The following is a 15,310-nucleotide window of genomic DNA, read 5'->3' on the forward strand; positions in this document are numbered from 1 at the left end:
CACCTGTCCCCGCTGTATTACAGCTTTGCCCAGGGAAACAGGCAAGCTGACTACAGCCGTTTGGGACTCCGCGTAGCCGCGTCGTAGGCTTCTCACCCTGACTCGTTCCTCCTCTATCGCGAACTGGCTCGCGATGGCGGTACATATCTCGCTCTCTGTCGCGAGGGAGTCGAGATCGCGGATTTCCAAGGCGACCACCTTCGATTCCTCTGACAGCGCTCGCACTGCCGCTGCGTCGCCAAGTACGCGGGCGATGCTCTCCTTCATGGTCTCAGCGCTCTCTGAGCTGTCTTTTGCCACCTCCAACAGAAGATTGCCGTTGAAGGTGCGGCGTACCCTGGAAACGCAGCTTCCCAGGTCCGACAGCTGGTTGTCGGGGATACGGTGTGTGTGTGTGTGTGTGTGTGTGTGCATTTTCACATATCCTTTAAGCTGGCGGCGGCTCTTGTGGGTCTTTTGGGGCCGGGTTGGTGCTCCCGGGCAAACATGAAATATTTCCAAAACGAATGTGCCATAACAGTTGAGTGAATAAAACATTAACAAATATTTATTTCCATAACTGCTGCCGCTTGCCGTTGCCCTCCCCAGCCACCTCCCTGGGGTTTTGGTTTTGGTTTTATTTTGTTATATTTATTTTCTCGCTTTTTCCTCTTTTATTTTTCCTTTTACTGCAATAGAGCTTGTCCTTGCTGTTGTTTCGGCTCTCCCCAGCCACGTTTCAGTTACTACTGCGATTACACCAAGCGGCAAATAAATAAAATAACAACAAGCAAAGCAATAGCAAAAGCAAAAGCAAAACGCGAAACCCGTGCGCCGTGCGCCGTGCCACACACACACACTCACAACCGTTTCCACCTCTCTAGCCTCGGGGTCAAAGAGCAAACCAAGGCGGGTGCTCTTTTTGGATTTGGATTTCTTTTTGTGGGGTCACATTCTGTACTCAAAGCGAGTAACTGCAACCGCTGGCAACATTCCGCTGTACGAGTAGACCCACCTCACCTAAGCACCGCCGGACTGGTGCTAATGCAGCATTTAAGGCAAACTCTCGCCACAACTCGTTGGCTTTTTCTCTCTTTTGACGGGTAAACCACACAACAGAAATGGCAGAAAGCCAAGGCGCTGCCACGCCACTCCACTTCCCCATGGTAGACTCTATTCCCCGGTTGCCACTCCCATTTGCCAGCATTGCTGGCCACGTAAATTGCGTAAAATCCCCGCAGCTGAAGCGCGAAGCCAACGCGTACTCCTCACTAATTGCACATTTTTATCTCAATTATTGCGGCTTACTTACTCGTACTTCTTTTGAGTCTTCCTCGGCGCAATTCGTTGTACATGGGGGTCGCGCTATGCCATCCACTAGGGGATTATGGATGGAGTGGACCATGCCTTGTTGCATATTCCGCACCACTCGAGTAGTTAAAGTGCATTTAATTTTGTCTTTGGAAGCCAACAACTTGGACTTAGTGTATGACAAATTCTAGCGGCTATTCTCTAGAGTCGAGGAGTATTCATAATCTACGAATATCACTAAAGTTTTGCAGCAGACGAAGCCACGTGTTGAGTTATTTGTGGGTCTGGAATTTCAGTTCGTTTTTGGCACATATTAATTTACCCAAAAGTAGGTAAAATATTAGCCAGTTTTGCTCTAAACTTCACTAAAAGACAAACTATACACATTTTGAATTTTTAGCAATGTCTAATTTGTAAACAAACACATGCACTTTGCCCACTTTGGTCACACTGAGCACAGGCGGGCGGTGCATAGGAATACGGCCATTAGTACTGAAACTAACCATCAGATTGGTTAGACCAGAAATATAGACCTTATGGTTTATACGTATGGATACATACATTATAAACCATATGATCTAGTTTGCATTTGTAGGAGAACTTTGTCAGTCAGTATTTTGTCTATACCAAGCTGGTATTTTACTGTCACGACTACGGATAACCTTTTAGTAATCGATTGTTATTTTTATTTAAGCCTGTGGTGCCGGCTGCCTCAAATTTTGTCCGAATTGGTAAGCTAAATTGAAAAACCTAACCAGCTGACTTTTATGTCATCCTAGTAGACTAGATTTGTTGCACCAAAATTCCGATTTCATTTTGTGCTATTAAGTTAGAGAAGTCAGACCCTATGGTAAGAAACTTCTAGTTTGTGCTCGCTTGTTGGTGTTAATAATTATTGGTATTAAGATGAATAGCCTAAATATAGATTTGATATATGTATCAGATAACGATGACTCCGTCCCACTAAATGCTAACGCAAGCGACGGAAACAATTCCAACAACAGCTCCATCTCAAGAAGTGGCTCCGGCTCCGATTCTAGCCCTGCTGACAGGGAACCGGACCGTATCGATATGTTAATTGCTGAAGAATTCCACGGTATGTTTAAGCCATCGTAGCCGCATGCATGAGACTAGTTGTTCTGACTTTCAGAAAGGATCACTGGGATCGATCCCAGAAGTGCAGTGAATCGTGTACCAGAAGTGGTGATCGACTTGACTTATCCGGATTCACCAAGCAACTCAATCGAAACGATTGATTCGGATCTCTCTGATTTCGTCCCCACTAATCGCCGTCGTAGCCATGCTAGCTCCGAAACTCCCACTGCAGCTCGTGCTACGTTGGATATCGACGAGAGCGCTCCGTCGGCTCCGAAGCGCAAGCGCAAGCGCAAAGACAAAGACCAAGATATGAATCCGGATGATGTCTACAAGTGCCCCGTTTGTCTGGAAATTGTACGCCACCGCGAACCATTTTCGACAAAGTGTGGGCACGTTTTTTGTCGCCAATGCATCGAGACAGCCATAATCAGTTTCCAAAAGTGTCCACTGTGTCAACAAAAATTGACCCTAGCAAAGACAAATCGTATTTTTTTGTGAGCGTAAATTTCGAGTCATCATCGGGCCCCCTTGCATTTTTATGTGATGCAAACTTTGAAGTTCCTTGTGTTCGATAATAAATTAGAAATACTCAAGAACTGTACAATTACCTAAACTTTGAAGATCTAAGCGACACTGGGTATGCACTGGTCAGTGCACGAAAATATTTCCAGCTCAGTTGATGGCAAAGCTACACACAACGAAGTTGTCAGACATTTTGCTGCTTTGAAATATTCGTAATTAAACTGGGTGACAACAATCAGCAAACTCCAGACATCAGAGTTGGCTGGCAATGCGCAGAAGCAGAGGAGGAGGACGAAATTGCCCCTGGTCTGGCTGGAATATAATTGCAGGTTACTGCAATTGCTCTCTGTTTCAGCTTCACCAGGAAGCAATGGACGTAGCCGCCTTGCCGATCCTTCGATTTTGGCCTATGTTATACCTGTACTGAAGGTGGCCCGGGATCAGGGCCGCCGTTTGGTATCGATATCTATGTTGTCAACGAAAACGAAAGCGCAACTCCCGTATGGATGGATATATGGATATTACTCGTGGCTAAAAAGAAAAATACTAGAAATAGTTTGTAACGAAACTATTTGTTTTTTAGGTGGTCATAGTGCCATTATAGAAGCCGGGCCCAGAAAAGTATTTTTACCATTGCACTCTACTACTAGCCGTGATTCAGTTCTTGTTAAGATCCATCAGACTACCCCGAATTCCCGTTCGGCCAATAGGACTGACTGCCAATTCCGAGTGCCAGTACCGATGCCCAATATGCTTCTCTGATGCGAACGAACTAGATAGCCTACGTGCACCCCCTTGAGGCCCCATATGTGGCGGCTCGAGTCTGGCAAAGGCCCTGGCAATTCGTCCATGGTGCCCCATTTGTGGCACTCATGGGGATTTTAGCAAGTCCATACGTCTGCTCTTCTAAGATGGGAGAGAGACACTTTTTAGCCCTGTTCATAAGATACTGAAGTGACAAGTTCATCATTTAATTTGCTTTTAAAGATGTACGTAGATACGTAAATGCTAGCCACAGTTTGTCTTTTAAATATATAATTGTATCTTGGCACTAATCGTGAGTGTATGTCTGTCAGCTATACTTTAACTTGACACAGGTCTTCCTGGAGCTGGTTGCCTTCAGTACTTTTAGGGCAGCTGACTAGCCGGATGGCGTCTGTCAATTAAGTAGAGTCAGAGTCAACAAGCTCCGTCAGCAGTGTGGGCACCAAACAGCGTCATACAGGCATTATCATCATCATTGAGGAGAAGGATGGAACTTCCTAGCCGCGTCAGCACAACTCTGTGTCTCTCATGTGAATGGGCGCAAGTGAGTTACTTGTAATTACCACAAAATTCAATATATACACTCGTTGCTGCGGCTCCACATCCACATCCACCTAGCCACCCCACGGACAGACAGCTGCCTTCATAGTCAAACATTATTTGGCATAGTCTCGGGCTCGTACTGGAACTCGTTTTGCCTAACGACCCAACCATCGACTTGCGTCATATCCCTTCCAAGTTGTCGAAGATGCGACGACCGCACGCACAGATGCCTCCGCGTTGGTCCGCAGCTGTAGGAGCTGGAGCAGGGTGAAGGAACAGTTCGAGTGGGTAGGAGAGCTCCTGCCTACACTCCAAATGGCAGCTGTAAAAAATCACAGCATCAGCATAAAAGTGCTTAAAAGCAGCCGCGGTGTCCTGAGAGCGGGGCATGTTTTTGCTTTTTGCGCTTCACTTTGCACTGAAATTTCCAGATTTTACTCACACCCACCAGCCATCAGACACCAGGCATCAGCCATCCCATTCCCCCGCCCATCGGTGGCTGTAAAAGTTTCGAGCAGTTTTTCTTTTACTGATTCCTATCTACAAAATTTACGTTTCTTGACAGCCAGAACAGGACGATGCTCTGCCATTGTGGCGAGAAAACTCATTTCATCATCAGGCGCTCGTTTGGTTATTCTCATTTTAATGGAATGATTTGGAAAAATAAATTATGAAGCATTTTAATTGCCACAAAACAGATTCCATACCGCCATCACCAACCACCACCACCACCACCACCACCACCAACCACTAAGAGCAGCTCCGATGGGCATCTTCAGTTAGAGCTCGTTAATGCGGCTACCTAATTCAATTTTGCATCTTAATCCAATCAGCAAATTGAAGAATAATTGCCACACAGACAGAGGGCCAGACATAATATTACATTTTGCATTTTAATTGGGATTTACTAATTAAAAAGTTTTTCTGGTTACACTTTGCATTTGGTCGCAAGGAAAACAATGAGCTTTGGCTGCGGTTGGGTCGATCTCTGTGGCTGGGGCAGTGACTGGTTGGAGAGCTTACATGGTTGGGTTAGGCACCAGCAGACCTTTGTCAAATATTGGCCGGGCTGTTGGCGGATTATATATCAGATAACTGACCCATAAGCCTTGCAATATTAATTAGTACGGAAGCTTTAGGAAATTCTTTAATATTTAATCACAAGGGAGTTATTGCGAAAGTTTGTCAGATTTCCCATTTAAATCGATTTTAAAGGAAACTTTGCGTTAAGGCAAAAATATTTAACTCAAGGCGATGGTCGAATGCTTCGCTACACAGTTCTGAGATATCTGATCACCAGAATGTCTACAGAGATAATTTCTTGAACTTCTGTTAGCAGCTGATGTACGGATTTCATTTTAATACATTTATGCATATCCTTACTGGGAGGCTGTAGGGCACATAAGACAAGTGTACAAGTGCACACAATCCCAAGGGACACCCAATGCTATAGCCACTCTATGCTCAGCATTCAAAGTGCACAGAGATCGGCACGCACCATTAAATTCGTCAATGCAATTTGCACACAACAATTGACATAATAATAAAAAAAGCCAAATTGAATGGCAGAGAGAAAAAAGGGGGCTAAAGAGACAAATAAATGGAGAATATTGCGCATAAATGTATTTAAAATTACGCATTGCTCATACGCAGCGTATGGCAATATTTCCGCTCGACGGCGCCTTTTGTGTGCATGTGTGTTGGAGACGTGTCCGTTGAGCCGGAGCTGGAGCTGGAGCTGGAGCCGAAGCCGGTCCGGGCCGTCCACTTAGTATTCAGTACACTGACAAAACGACTGACACGTCGTTGCCTAACGGCAAGGAGCAACATCAATATCGCATAGCAACAGTGACAGAAGCAGTAGCAGCGGTGAGCAGGAGGCAATGGCGAGAAGGTTTCGAAGGAGCGTAGCCCCTACGCAGGCCAATTTGCAATAATATTGATTTTTCATTTTTCGTTTGGGTTTTGGTTTTATATTTTCAGTTTCATTGGCAGGAAAAAGTAAAGGCAACACAACATGGCCAAAGCACAGAGAACAAAAAGTTGGCCAAAGCACGCTTCTGGCATGGCCTGGTCTGGCCTGTCCTGGTCATGCCCAATGTCGTGCAAACGCCAGCGATGAGCCAACAATCGCATACACACACACACATTACTGCACAGTGTACACCCACTCATTGGCATGTCGCGTCCCGGGGCCAGTTAAATAGTCAAAGGACAGCAACGCTGGCGTCAACGAAGGCGTCTCTGGAGCTCTACACTCCGCTCCGCAGCGCTCGGTTCACGTTCTTCAGCGGCGGCAAAACATAAAGTTTTGCAGTCAAAGTAGGATACGACTATTAAATACCTGATACTGACAGGCAAATAAAAATAATTGTGGTCTCAAGTATCCCCTTTTTGTGGAGACAGATTTTAGTTTCGTGACTTAAATTTTGATGTGTCCCCTTAGTTAGTCCCCTTTGTTATTCTCCGGAGGCTAGGACTTCCGAAATTGCAACAGATATATGGCCACTGCGTTCTGTTTCTCAAAACTGCCTCAGATTGGTACCCTAGCTCCGTGAAGACCTACATACATACATACAAGGGCGGTATATGGTTATGGCTGTTTTTGTAGGGTACGCGACGCGACTTTTGCCGAGTGGGTTGCCAAAAACAAAAGCAATGGCAATAGCAAAATGCCAAAAAGAAAGAACACAAGCGAAAAGTAAAAGCAAAAAGCAAAAGCAAGCAAAACAAAATTAGTTTCATAAGTTTTTTATGAGTTCATCGCTTTTTTGTGTATGGCCAGCAAACACAACACACAAACACAAGAACATACAAAGATACATACACATACACACACGCATACTGTTGCAAATACCAACGTAAGAGTATAAGCACAAAAGTCGCCTGGCTGACTAACCAGCTTTTGTGCCAAGGGTCGAGCGTTGGGGCGTTCGTCGCGTGGGTGGACGCCTCTCTCTGACGCCTCCTCCTCGATACCCAACGCAATTCCCCCTCTCTCATGAAGCTGCTGCTGCTGTTGCTGTTCTGGCACTTCCGCTGTTCCTCTCACTTCCTCACACACATGCACGCACACTTTGAGGAACTTTTAGGCAGGCAAATAATTCACAAAAATACACAAATACATACAATCATACTCGTATACAGCAGGAAGCCAAGTAATATATATTGCGAGTAAGTTTCTTTTGTTGTTCGGCTAGACGTTTAGTCGCAGTCGGAGAGAACGAGCGAGAGGCACTGCTTGTGCTTGTGCTTGTGCGTGTGTGTGTGTGTGTGTGTGTAGATGTGAGTGAAAGAGAACAAGATGAAAGCAATGGCGACAATTTGTTAAATTGTTATTGTTATTTCTATGTTAAATGCTCGCCTGCCCTCACAATGGCCCTCCCCCAAAAACTTATACCCGTACACCAAAGACCACCACTCCATGACCACCTTATAGCTCGCTCCAGGACACACCGACGGCTGCTGCACGTAACGTCGATCTGCATAAATTATGTGAAATTTATAAGGACAACACAAAGGGAACAGAACCAACAGCAGAAACAGCAGCTAGCAAAACTTATTACGTAAAACAAATATTTTACAACAGTTTTTATTTTTTATTGTTCAGTTGTTTGCCATTTTCGGACAATTCCTCACAAGGAACATGGAAAGCGAAAACAGAACATGATGCGGTGAGTGCAAAGGTAGTATTGTTAGCGAGTTGGGGGATTTAATTTATTTTCGACTAATTATGCAGATGCAGGAAAGGGTGTGAATACATAGTTGAACTCCCGAGATCTGTCAGAATAAAATCTGAATAGGAGCACAAGATTAAACAAAGAAAAAATGCTTAGAATCAACATTAAGGAATAAACTAAACCAGTCATGGAAAGAACCAAATGATAATGGATATATAGATATGATGGGTTCGGTAATGAAATTTAATTGGATTTATTATAAGTGCAAATCAATTCAAGATGGGCTTGTGCCTGTAGTTTTTTTTTTAATATTTTTCGCAACCAGAACTATAATGAACTCGTCGATTGAAACAACATCGAAGGCGTTTTGTTTGCATGGTCAATGTGAAAAATGTAAACCAAACAAATACAAAAACACAAACAAATACCGACTGCAATCAAATTCACGTTCGCAGCGCTTTGCCAATTGCAGTAAAGAGAGCATAAATTCGGAGGAGCGCGAGCTCTGGCAGCAAGTTATTTCATATGTCAGAGTTTTGCACGCCATACGAGTATGACTGACCATTTCCGCTCGCTAATGTTCCGCCATGTCCACAGGCGCTAGCCAAACACTAGCCCATTGTGTGCGACTTATGCATGTGCTGGCAACGAAATCGAGTTCACGTGAACTACCAGCTACAATGACGGTCAGTCCTGGCTTCACCTGAGCCTTGAGATTCATTAAAACAACAACAAGAGAAACAGAAACACAAAAGAGCCCCAATGGCAGTAACAGGAACAGCAAATGCCAATAACAAAAGCAACAGCAACAGCAAACAATGTTCATAAACAGAGCAAAAGGCAATTCCAATTCGTGTGAAGCTCTGCGAGTTACGGGCTTAAGTAGCCAGGCCCACAGTCAACGCCCAACAAAGTGACCAAAACAAATAGGAACTTCATAAAGCTCCACTTTATATACCTCTCTCTCGCTCTCTTTCTGTCTCTGTCTTTCTAGGTGGCACGCGGCATAGTCGTACAAATTGATTTTCTCACACCTAGAGTACACTTCCACGACAAGTTGATTTCTCCTACGCTTTTATTCTATTTTATTTTGTTTCGTTTCGTTACGATTCATATGTATGTACATACAAATAAATGTATGTTTACGTAAGTGTATGGAGTAAAAGTCAGATAATAAAACAAAATCATCCAACCAGTTGGAATTTCTGTTTCTGTTTCGATTTAGGCTGTTGCTCTACGTATCCACCAGTTCCAATCTGCCGGAAAAGGTGCTTAGGCTTAGGGCTTAGGCACATGTCAATTATGTGAGCAGGTCCTCGTAGCTGATGGCCTGACAGCAGCCAGTCGTCCAGTTGGACAGGCAGGCAGTAACAAATCAATTAGGCAGAAAGGGATAGAGCAGAACTCTTACATGAGAAGTACAGAAATAGGTGTTTCTTCCCCAAGAGGACAGGATTAACTTTCTTCAACTGACCAGTGCATTCATTAAGTTCATTTATCCGAGTGACTTTAATTAATATTTTCTGATTCTGATTTTACTAGTACCAGTACACTAGTATCATGTTTTTTGACTAAAAGGTTTTCTGCTAAGTCCAATTGTTTTAGCATACTTTTGCGGGTATTTTATTTTAGGTAAATACATTTTGAAGTGGGAAATTACTGCTGAATGCAGGCACTCATGGTAGCAATAACATAATTCATATGTGCACAGAAACTTTGATTTTTGTATTCTGGCTACAATATTTGTATACTTTCAATGAAAAAATATCTTCACAGCTATGGAAAATGCATCTTTAAGTCACAAAAATTGCAGAACCACTTTTCTGTGGAGAACAGACGGGCATGGTCTCGGAAGGGCTACCTTTTTTTCTCGTTCAAACGGATAAATCGGAGTCGTTTGCCAACACCATAACTTTTCAATTTATTTGTGTCGTGAAATGTCTACAGCCCCGTGGTCCCTTGGTTAATTATAACAAAGTATTGATGTAATAAAGCAAAAACAATATCCACAACACACATAAATGAAAGTCAATCTCAATCTCACACACATGCACAACACAAACATAAACACAGATACAGAACAATCACACGTACAACACATACAGAGGTCGCTGACAAGTTTCAGTTGTCATGTGCAATTTTCCATGAGGGGGCGGGCGACCGAGTGGATCGATGGGACTTCTTAATTGCTGGCCAGTCCCAGGAAGTTGTGCCAACAGGAGTGTTCGCATTGATCCATTAATTATTGACACTTGTTCGGGCTTAAAAATTAATCAGTCGCAAACAACAATTTCGACATTGATTTCCCGTTTTCAATTTGCGCATTCATCATTTCTTTTTTCCGACGGCAACGCTCCCTTTTCTGCTGATCAATTATTTAGGCCCTGGTTCCGGATTGGAAGGGCTTCCTTTACAGGAAAACCTACTTAGCGGCTTAGCAATGGACCAAGAACCGCCTCAACGACTCTCAACCCAGGGTGTCGACAAATGGGCATTGTGAATTCATGCTGGTGACACGTGCACGTGCCAGCATGGCGGGAAGGTCAAGATACTAAGAGATGGGAGCCTAGGAGCCTAGGAGCCTAGAAGCCTCTTGGAGCAGCACTTGCCAAGTGCGATGGCTCTCAGCTGGTGTATGCTAATCTAGCCCCAATGGGTTATGGACACTCCGGCATGCACTCAACGCCACACCCAAAAGCTGGGCACTCCGGACCCTTATCTCTGGTGCATTCAAATCGAGTTTGCTGTGCGTGTCTCAGCTAAATTGACTCAATTGAAAGTAATCCATGATTAAACTTCAAGCAACCATCAACTGCATTGCTCTGTGGTTGAGCTTTAATCTGGGGTTTCTGCTTTATAATTCCATCCCACTCTATTAACTCGTTGGTTTGTTGCTGCCGACCTCCTCGCTCCTACCATCCGATTCTGTACGATTTCATTGTTGTTTGATTAAGCTTAATTAGTGCGAGTCCTGCCCCCGGAGCATTGTCCCATGCAAGCTGATTGGGTTTCAATTAAATGACAAGGCATCATAATTGATGTTCTGCCTGCGCGCCGCTCCTATGGCTCAGATGGCTCACATGCATTCGGCACTGGGCAAAAGTGGAATCAAATTGAGTCATGGCCACGTTTCAAGGAAGTCCTTCTGCCATTTACTCTTATTCCACTTAATTGCTTTCTGACGAACTTTGCCTTTATTATAAAGAGAGGGTCAGGCTATTAAGCTTTTAAAGAAATTCGTTCTATCGTTAATTAGTTCAAAGGAAACTGAGGGGATACAATCACGATTAATCTAAGAAACTTAAGTTTGTTTACAAGTAACACATGCTCGCAATATTCCGCGGGATTCCATCATCCTGTTTGATGGCTGTCATAATACTTAAAACACAAAACATAAATTTAAATCAATGGCTCAATAAGAATGATTTAATTGTGTTTCCATTTGGCTATGGGCAGGGCGAAGCCGTCTGTCTGGCGGGCTGTTAAAATTCAAATTAAAAGCCCGAACGTGACCAAAAAATTGAAAGTGAAGCGAGTAGGGAATTTCTTGGGCTTAATAGGCAATTTGCAGTCGTAATCCCCAATGCAAGCAGCTGCCAAAAGTCACGCACAGCCTAAGGATAAGGACAACAATAACAGCGTCTCCTCCTCGGCCACACAGGACACTGAAATTATTTTACACATTCAAGGCGATCAACTCGACCCTAAACAAATGCAACTGTGTTGAAATATTAGAGGCAAATGCCAGGCACTTAATGGCCAATAAATCGATTTGCTTTCGGCAGCTAAAGCGACGCAGTGCATCCGCAGCCTTGCCTGGATTACCAATTGTTGGTCCCCCACACATATCTACAAAATGTACAATACAATACATAAGTACATATTATGTATATATATATGTACGTAGGTATGTATGTACGTGTATATGGGGGAGAGCAGCTCAGTTGGGGGCTTTGAGGGGCCAACGCTTATCGGCACGCATGCACGCAGCTGGCGGCAATTTGGATACGAAGATAAAACATTTATTGGCCACATAAAACGGGTGAAATTACCAAGAGCCCCACAGTGGCCACATCCTGTTCTGGCCACTGCTTCCCCTGCGACGGGATGTTGGTCCCGATTCAGTTTTGCCTCTGCAATTTCCCTTGGCTGTCGCACGCCCATTGAACTCGAAAAGCAAATCAATTTTGGACCGCACTTTCCAGTATTTAAGGGGCCCAGGAATTAGACAAATGGCACAAGACATTTGTCATAATCCGGCATAAAGGAATTGCCATTGTCCCAGTTGTCCCGGGGTGTCAGCCCACATCTCCTTCTTCCTTACGCCTTCGGACATTGTCCTTTCTAGAGGCGGATGCCGAAGTATTCTACAACTGAGAAAGCAATGGCCTCTGTTCGACATGGAAAATATTCGAAACTTTGCTCTTAATTGAGTCTTCCATTCAATTTGAATAACTTTTTCTTGGAGTTTTGCCCATAAACACATTTATTCAGTTGTAATATTTTATTTGGGAGCCGTTGAAAATGCCTTAATGATCCAATATAAGTTTAGTCATAAGAGAACCAATCCGTATGATGATTTTTGTCTCATTTTTAATTTTCTGGTGCTCGAACTTTGTCATCGAGTCTTCCTGCTGACATTCCTGAATCGTGAATTTCTTATCAAGGGACTTCAAAAGCGCCCGGTGGAAACTTTTGTCTTATGCTGGGGCATGGTATGGGGTAAAAAGCAGCGAACAAGTTTAATTAAATAAATTAAAAAATGCTTTGCCAGCGACAACAATTCATTAAAAGAATCAAAGACAAAGGGAAGCCGTCCCTGCCGAAAATAAACAAAAAGTTGAGGCATCCTGCCAGAAGCAGTACCCAGGCAGAGGCCCAGACGAGGCCGAGACGAGGATACGTTTGCAAGGATTCAAGATTCGCTGGCAAATTAAAAGCCAACTGTGAAGGCTTCCATAAATCACGGCTAGCAGGTGAGTGGGCGGCGTGGGCGGTTCTGGTTGGGGCAGTGGGCCCTAGACAAAAGCGGCTAAGCAAAAAGCGGGCAGCCACAATAACTTTTAAGAAATTATTGTTTTTTTGTTTTTGCGTTTGTGCGCTTCCCTTTGCAGATTGCCGTAGCCAGCAGGGGACAGCGAACTGGGAGTAGCATAGACACGGAACGATGTCGACTTACTTGCATGTTTGTCAGAGGTTTTTTTTCTGTGTTTTTTTTTTTGTATTTGTTTGTTGTTGTCGTTTCTGGAGCTGGTGGGTGCTTTTAGTTTCCGGTGCGTTGCACTTGGAAAGAGGTCTGACAAAGTTGCCGCAGAGACAAACAATGTAAAATGTTAAAGGGGAATATAAGGGGGAAGGGAAAGGCTCTTCTTTCGAAATGCGTTGAAAGCTCCCGAATGTCCCATTTTTCCGTGGTTGTCGCTGCTATTGCTATTGCCATTGTGGACACCGGTGCGAGTAAAAGGCCAACAGAAGGTACAGGAAAGAGAGGAGCAAATGGCGAATGAAAAAAAAACACGGAGAGTAGGGCAAAACGGAAAGCACAAAAAAATATGTGACACGAACAACGGCAAGCGACAACGTTCCGGAACAGAGGCGGAAATTGTGAAATATACAAATGTTCGTCTTGTTTAGGTGAACTACATGCAAAGTGGGCCTGATCCAGATCCAGGTCCCATCCTCCCAATACCTGCTGGCTGTACCCTGGACAATGGTAAGGAGCATTCCGTAATAAAAATATATGGATCCAGGCCTGGACAACGGCAAAATGTCACATTGTTAAAAAAAAGTACAAGCCAAAAGGAAAACAGACGATACGGAGCAATCCCAGCAATTTGTAGCCAAGCGCTAAACGCTCGTATATCCCGTAAAACACGCCTTTTAAAACGGCTGCCCTTAGACCAATTCACACACCACTATGCCCGGAGAAATAACAAATTGGACAGGCAGCAAAAAACACAGAAAACATAACAAAAATGGTCATGTAATGGATGTAAAGAGATTTAAAGGCAGTACAAGCGCATCATCTTTGTGTTCTAATTATTTAAAGTATTCGGAGAGTTTGCCCTAAGCAAGAAACTTATACAAAACTTATACCAAATAAAGTATAAAAATAGCATAATGAAGCGCATCTCAATTGAGTTTGTCACTTTCTTGTGTCCTTTGCTTGCCTTGGGAAATGATACGTTTTTTATAACAAAGTGACGGAAAGTCTTCGGACTTTAGTTTTTGAAGTCAACCAACGCAAGGCCTACCAATTATATGTTTTATTGATGAGCTCCCTTCTTCTTAGATTTGCAGCGACTGAGTGTACATTTTAAATGGAGGTAAAAAGCGGAGAGAGAGAGAGTGTTATCGGGTATGCAGCTCTGTGGCTTTAGCTTATGTCTGTCACCTATCCTTAGCCATTTGTTAGGTAACTCTTGGCTAAAACATATTTAAGTTGTTTCAATCCATCCGAAAGTAAGTCCAAGAAGTGCGGCATTATTGAGCTTTGACTCCATATAATAAGTAACATTAAAGTTCTCACAAAATTCCCATAGGCGCCCAGAGAATAATAAATTCTCCCCAGACATCAATGTCACTGTGGTGAATGCTAAACTAATCAATCGATTTCCTATATATCCTTGAGAGAGCAAAAATCGTTGCTGACCAAAATATGTCATTTTCGTATAATTGCTTGTCACTGCCAACCAACGAAGAATTTCGTAATTAGTTTTGAGCTGCTGTTATTTTTTTATAAGTGCACTATGTACTCGTAATATATTTTGTAATTAAATCAAATTTCCTTGAGCCTCTGATAATTGGCAGGGGCCGACCGCAAGAGCTGTCAGAAATCATTGCAAAATATTGGCAAGCAGAAAAAGAGTGGGGTATGGAATGCAAGCCGAATGCCTCTTGGCAGTTGGCCAGGACCCATGGAGAGAAAGGATTTGTAATTACGAAATTAAAACTGCGACAGATGGGCCCAAAAATGCATGATGGACTGTCTAAAATAAATGAATGGATGGCTGGCTGGCTGGCTTGCTGGGTGTAGTGACTGGAAGGACGGACGGATGGACGGATTGGCAGAAGGACTGATGGATTGACAGGCAAACAATATGCGCTGGCGTGCTGCTGGAGATCAGCCTTGAGCTGTGGCTCATCTACAATATCCGTGAGGCCCACTTGAGATGTGGGCTCTCCGAGACTGAGCAGCCGTCGAGCCACAGCTCCTACCGGCATGTCGTGGCACTGACGGATCCGGAGGCAGCAGTACCAGCAGCAGTACCAGCACCAGGAGAGAAGCATTCCACAGAAACACGAGCAACGTGTCCCGACCGAGGCCGCACCCCAGGCATTTCATTGGGTTTTCGAGTGGGTTGGGCTGGGCTGGGATGGATGGGCGAAACGGTAGCAGCGGCGGCGGCGGC

At 44.0% G+C, this 15,310-nt stretch overlaps 2 protein-coding genes across 3 annotated transcripts in view; one reads left to right on the top strand and one right to left on the bottom strand.

Moving 5' to 3' along the window:
* Nucleotides 1-15,310, bottom strand: part of LOC117585199 (protein tipE) — a 32,489-nt gene that overhangs the window by 10,056 nt on the left and 7,123 nt on the right. The window lies entirely within an intron of this gene.
* LOC117585201 (E3 ubiquitin-protein ligase RNF4-like) lies at nt 1,946-2,989 on the top strand. 2 transcript variants are annotated; one of them, XM_034274579.1, is made up of 3 exons: nt 1,946-2,140; nt 2,197-2,386; nt 2,441-2,989. In XM_034274579.1, exons 1-3 carry the CDS (start codon nt 2,138-2,140, stop codon nt 2,884-2,886), a joined length of 639 nt encoding a protein of 212 aa, XP_034130470.1. In that variant the 5' UTR covers nt 1,946-2,137; the 3' UTR covers nt 2,887-2,989. The 2 variants fall into 2 exon arrangements, with proteins under 2 accessions (XP_034130470.1, XP_034130471.1); XM_034274580.1 differs by having other exon boundaries at nt 1,946-2,021; nt 2,234-2,386.

This window comes from Drosophila guanche, unplaced genomic scaffold (genome assembly GCF_900245975.1).
Source record: "Drosophila guanche unplaced genomic scaffold, DGUA_6, whole genome shotgun sequence".
NCBI classification, from domain to species: Eukaryota; Metazoa; Arthropoda; class Insecta; order Diptera; family Drosophilidae; genus Drosophila; species Drosophila guanche.

Coding starts and splice junctions, on each gene's coding strand:
- LOC117585201 (XM_034274579.1), top strand. Junction 2,387..2,440: donor AATTGCTGAAGAATTCCACG/GTATGTTTAAGC, acceptor TCTGACTTTCAG/AAAGGATCACTGGGATCGAT.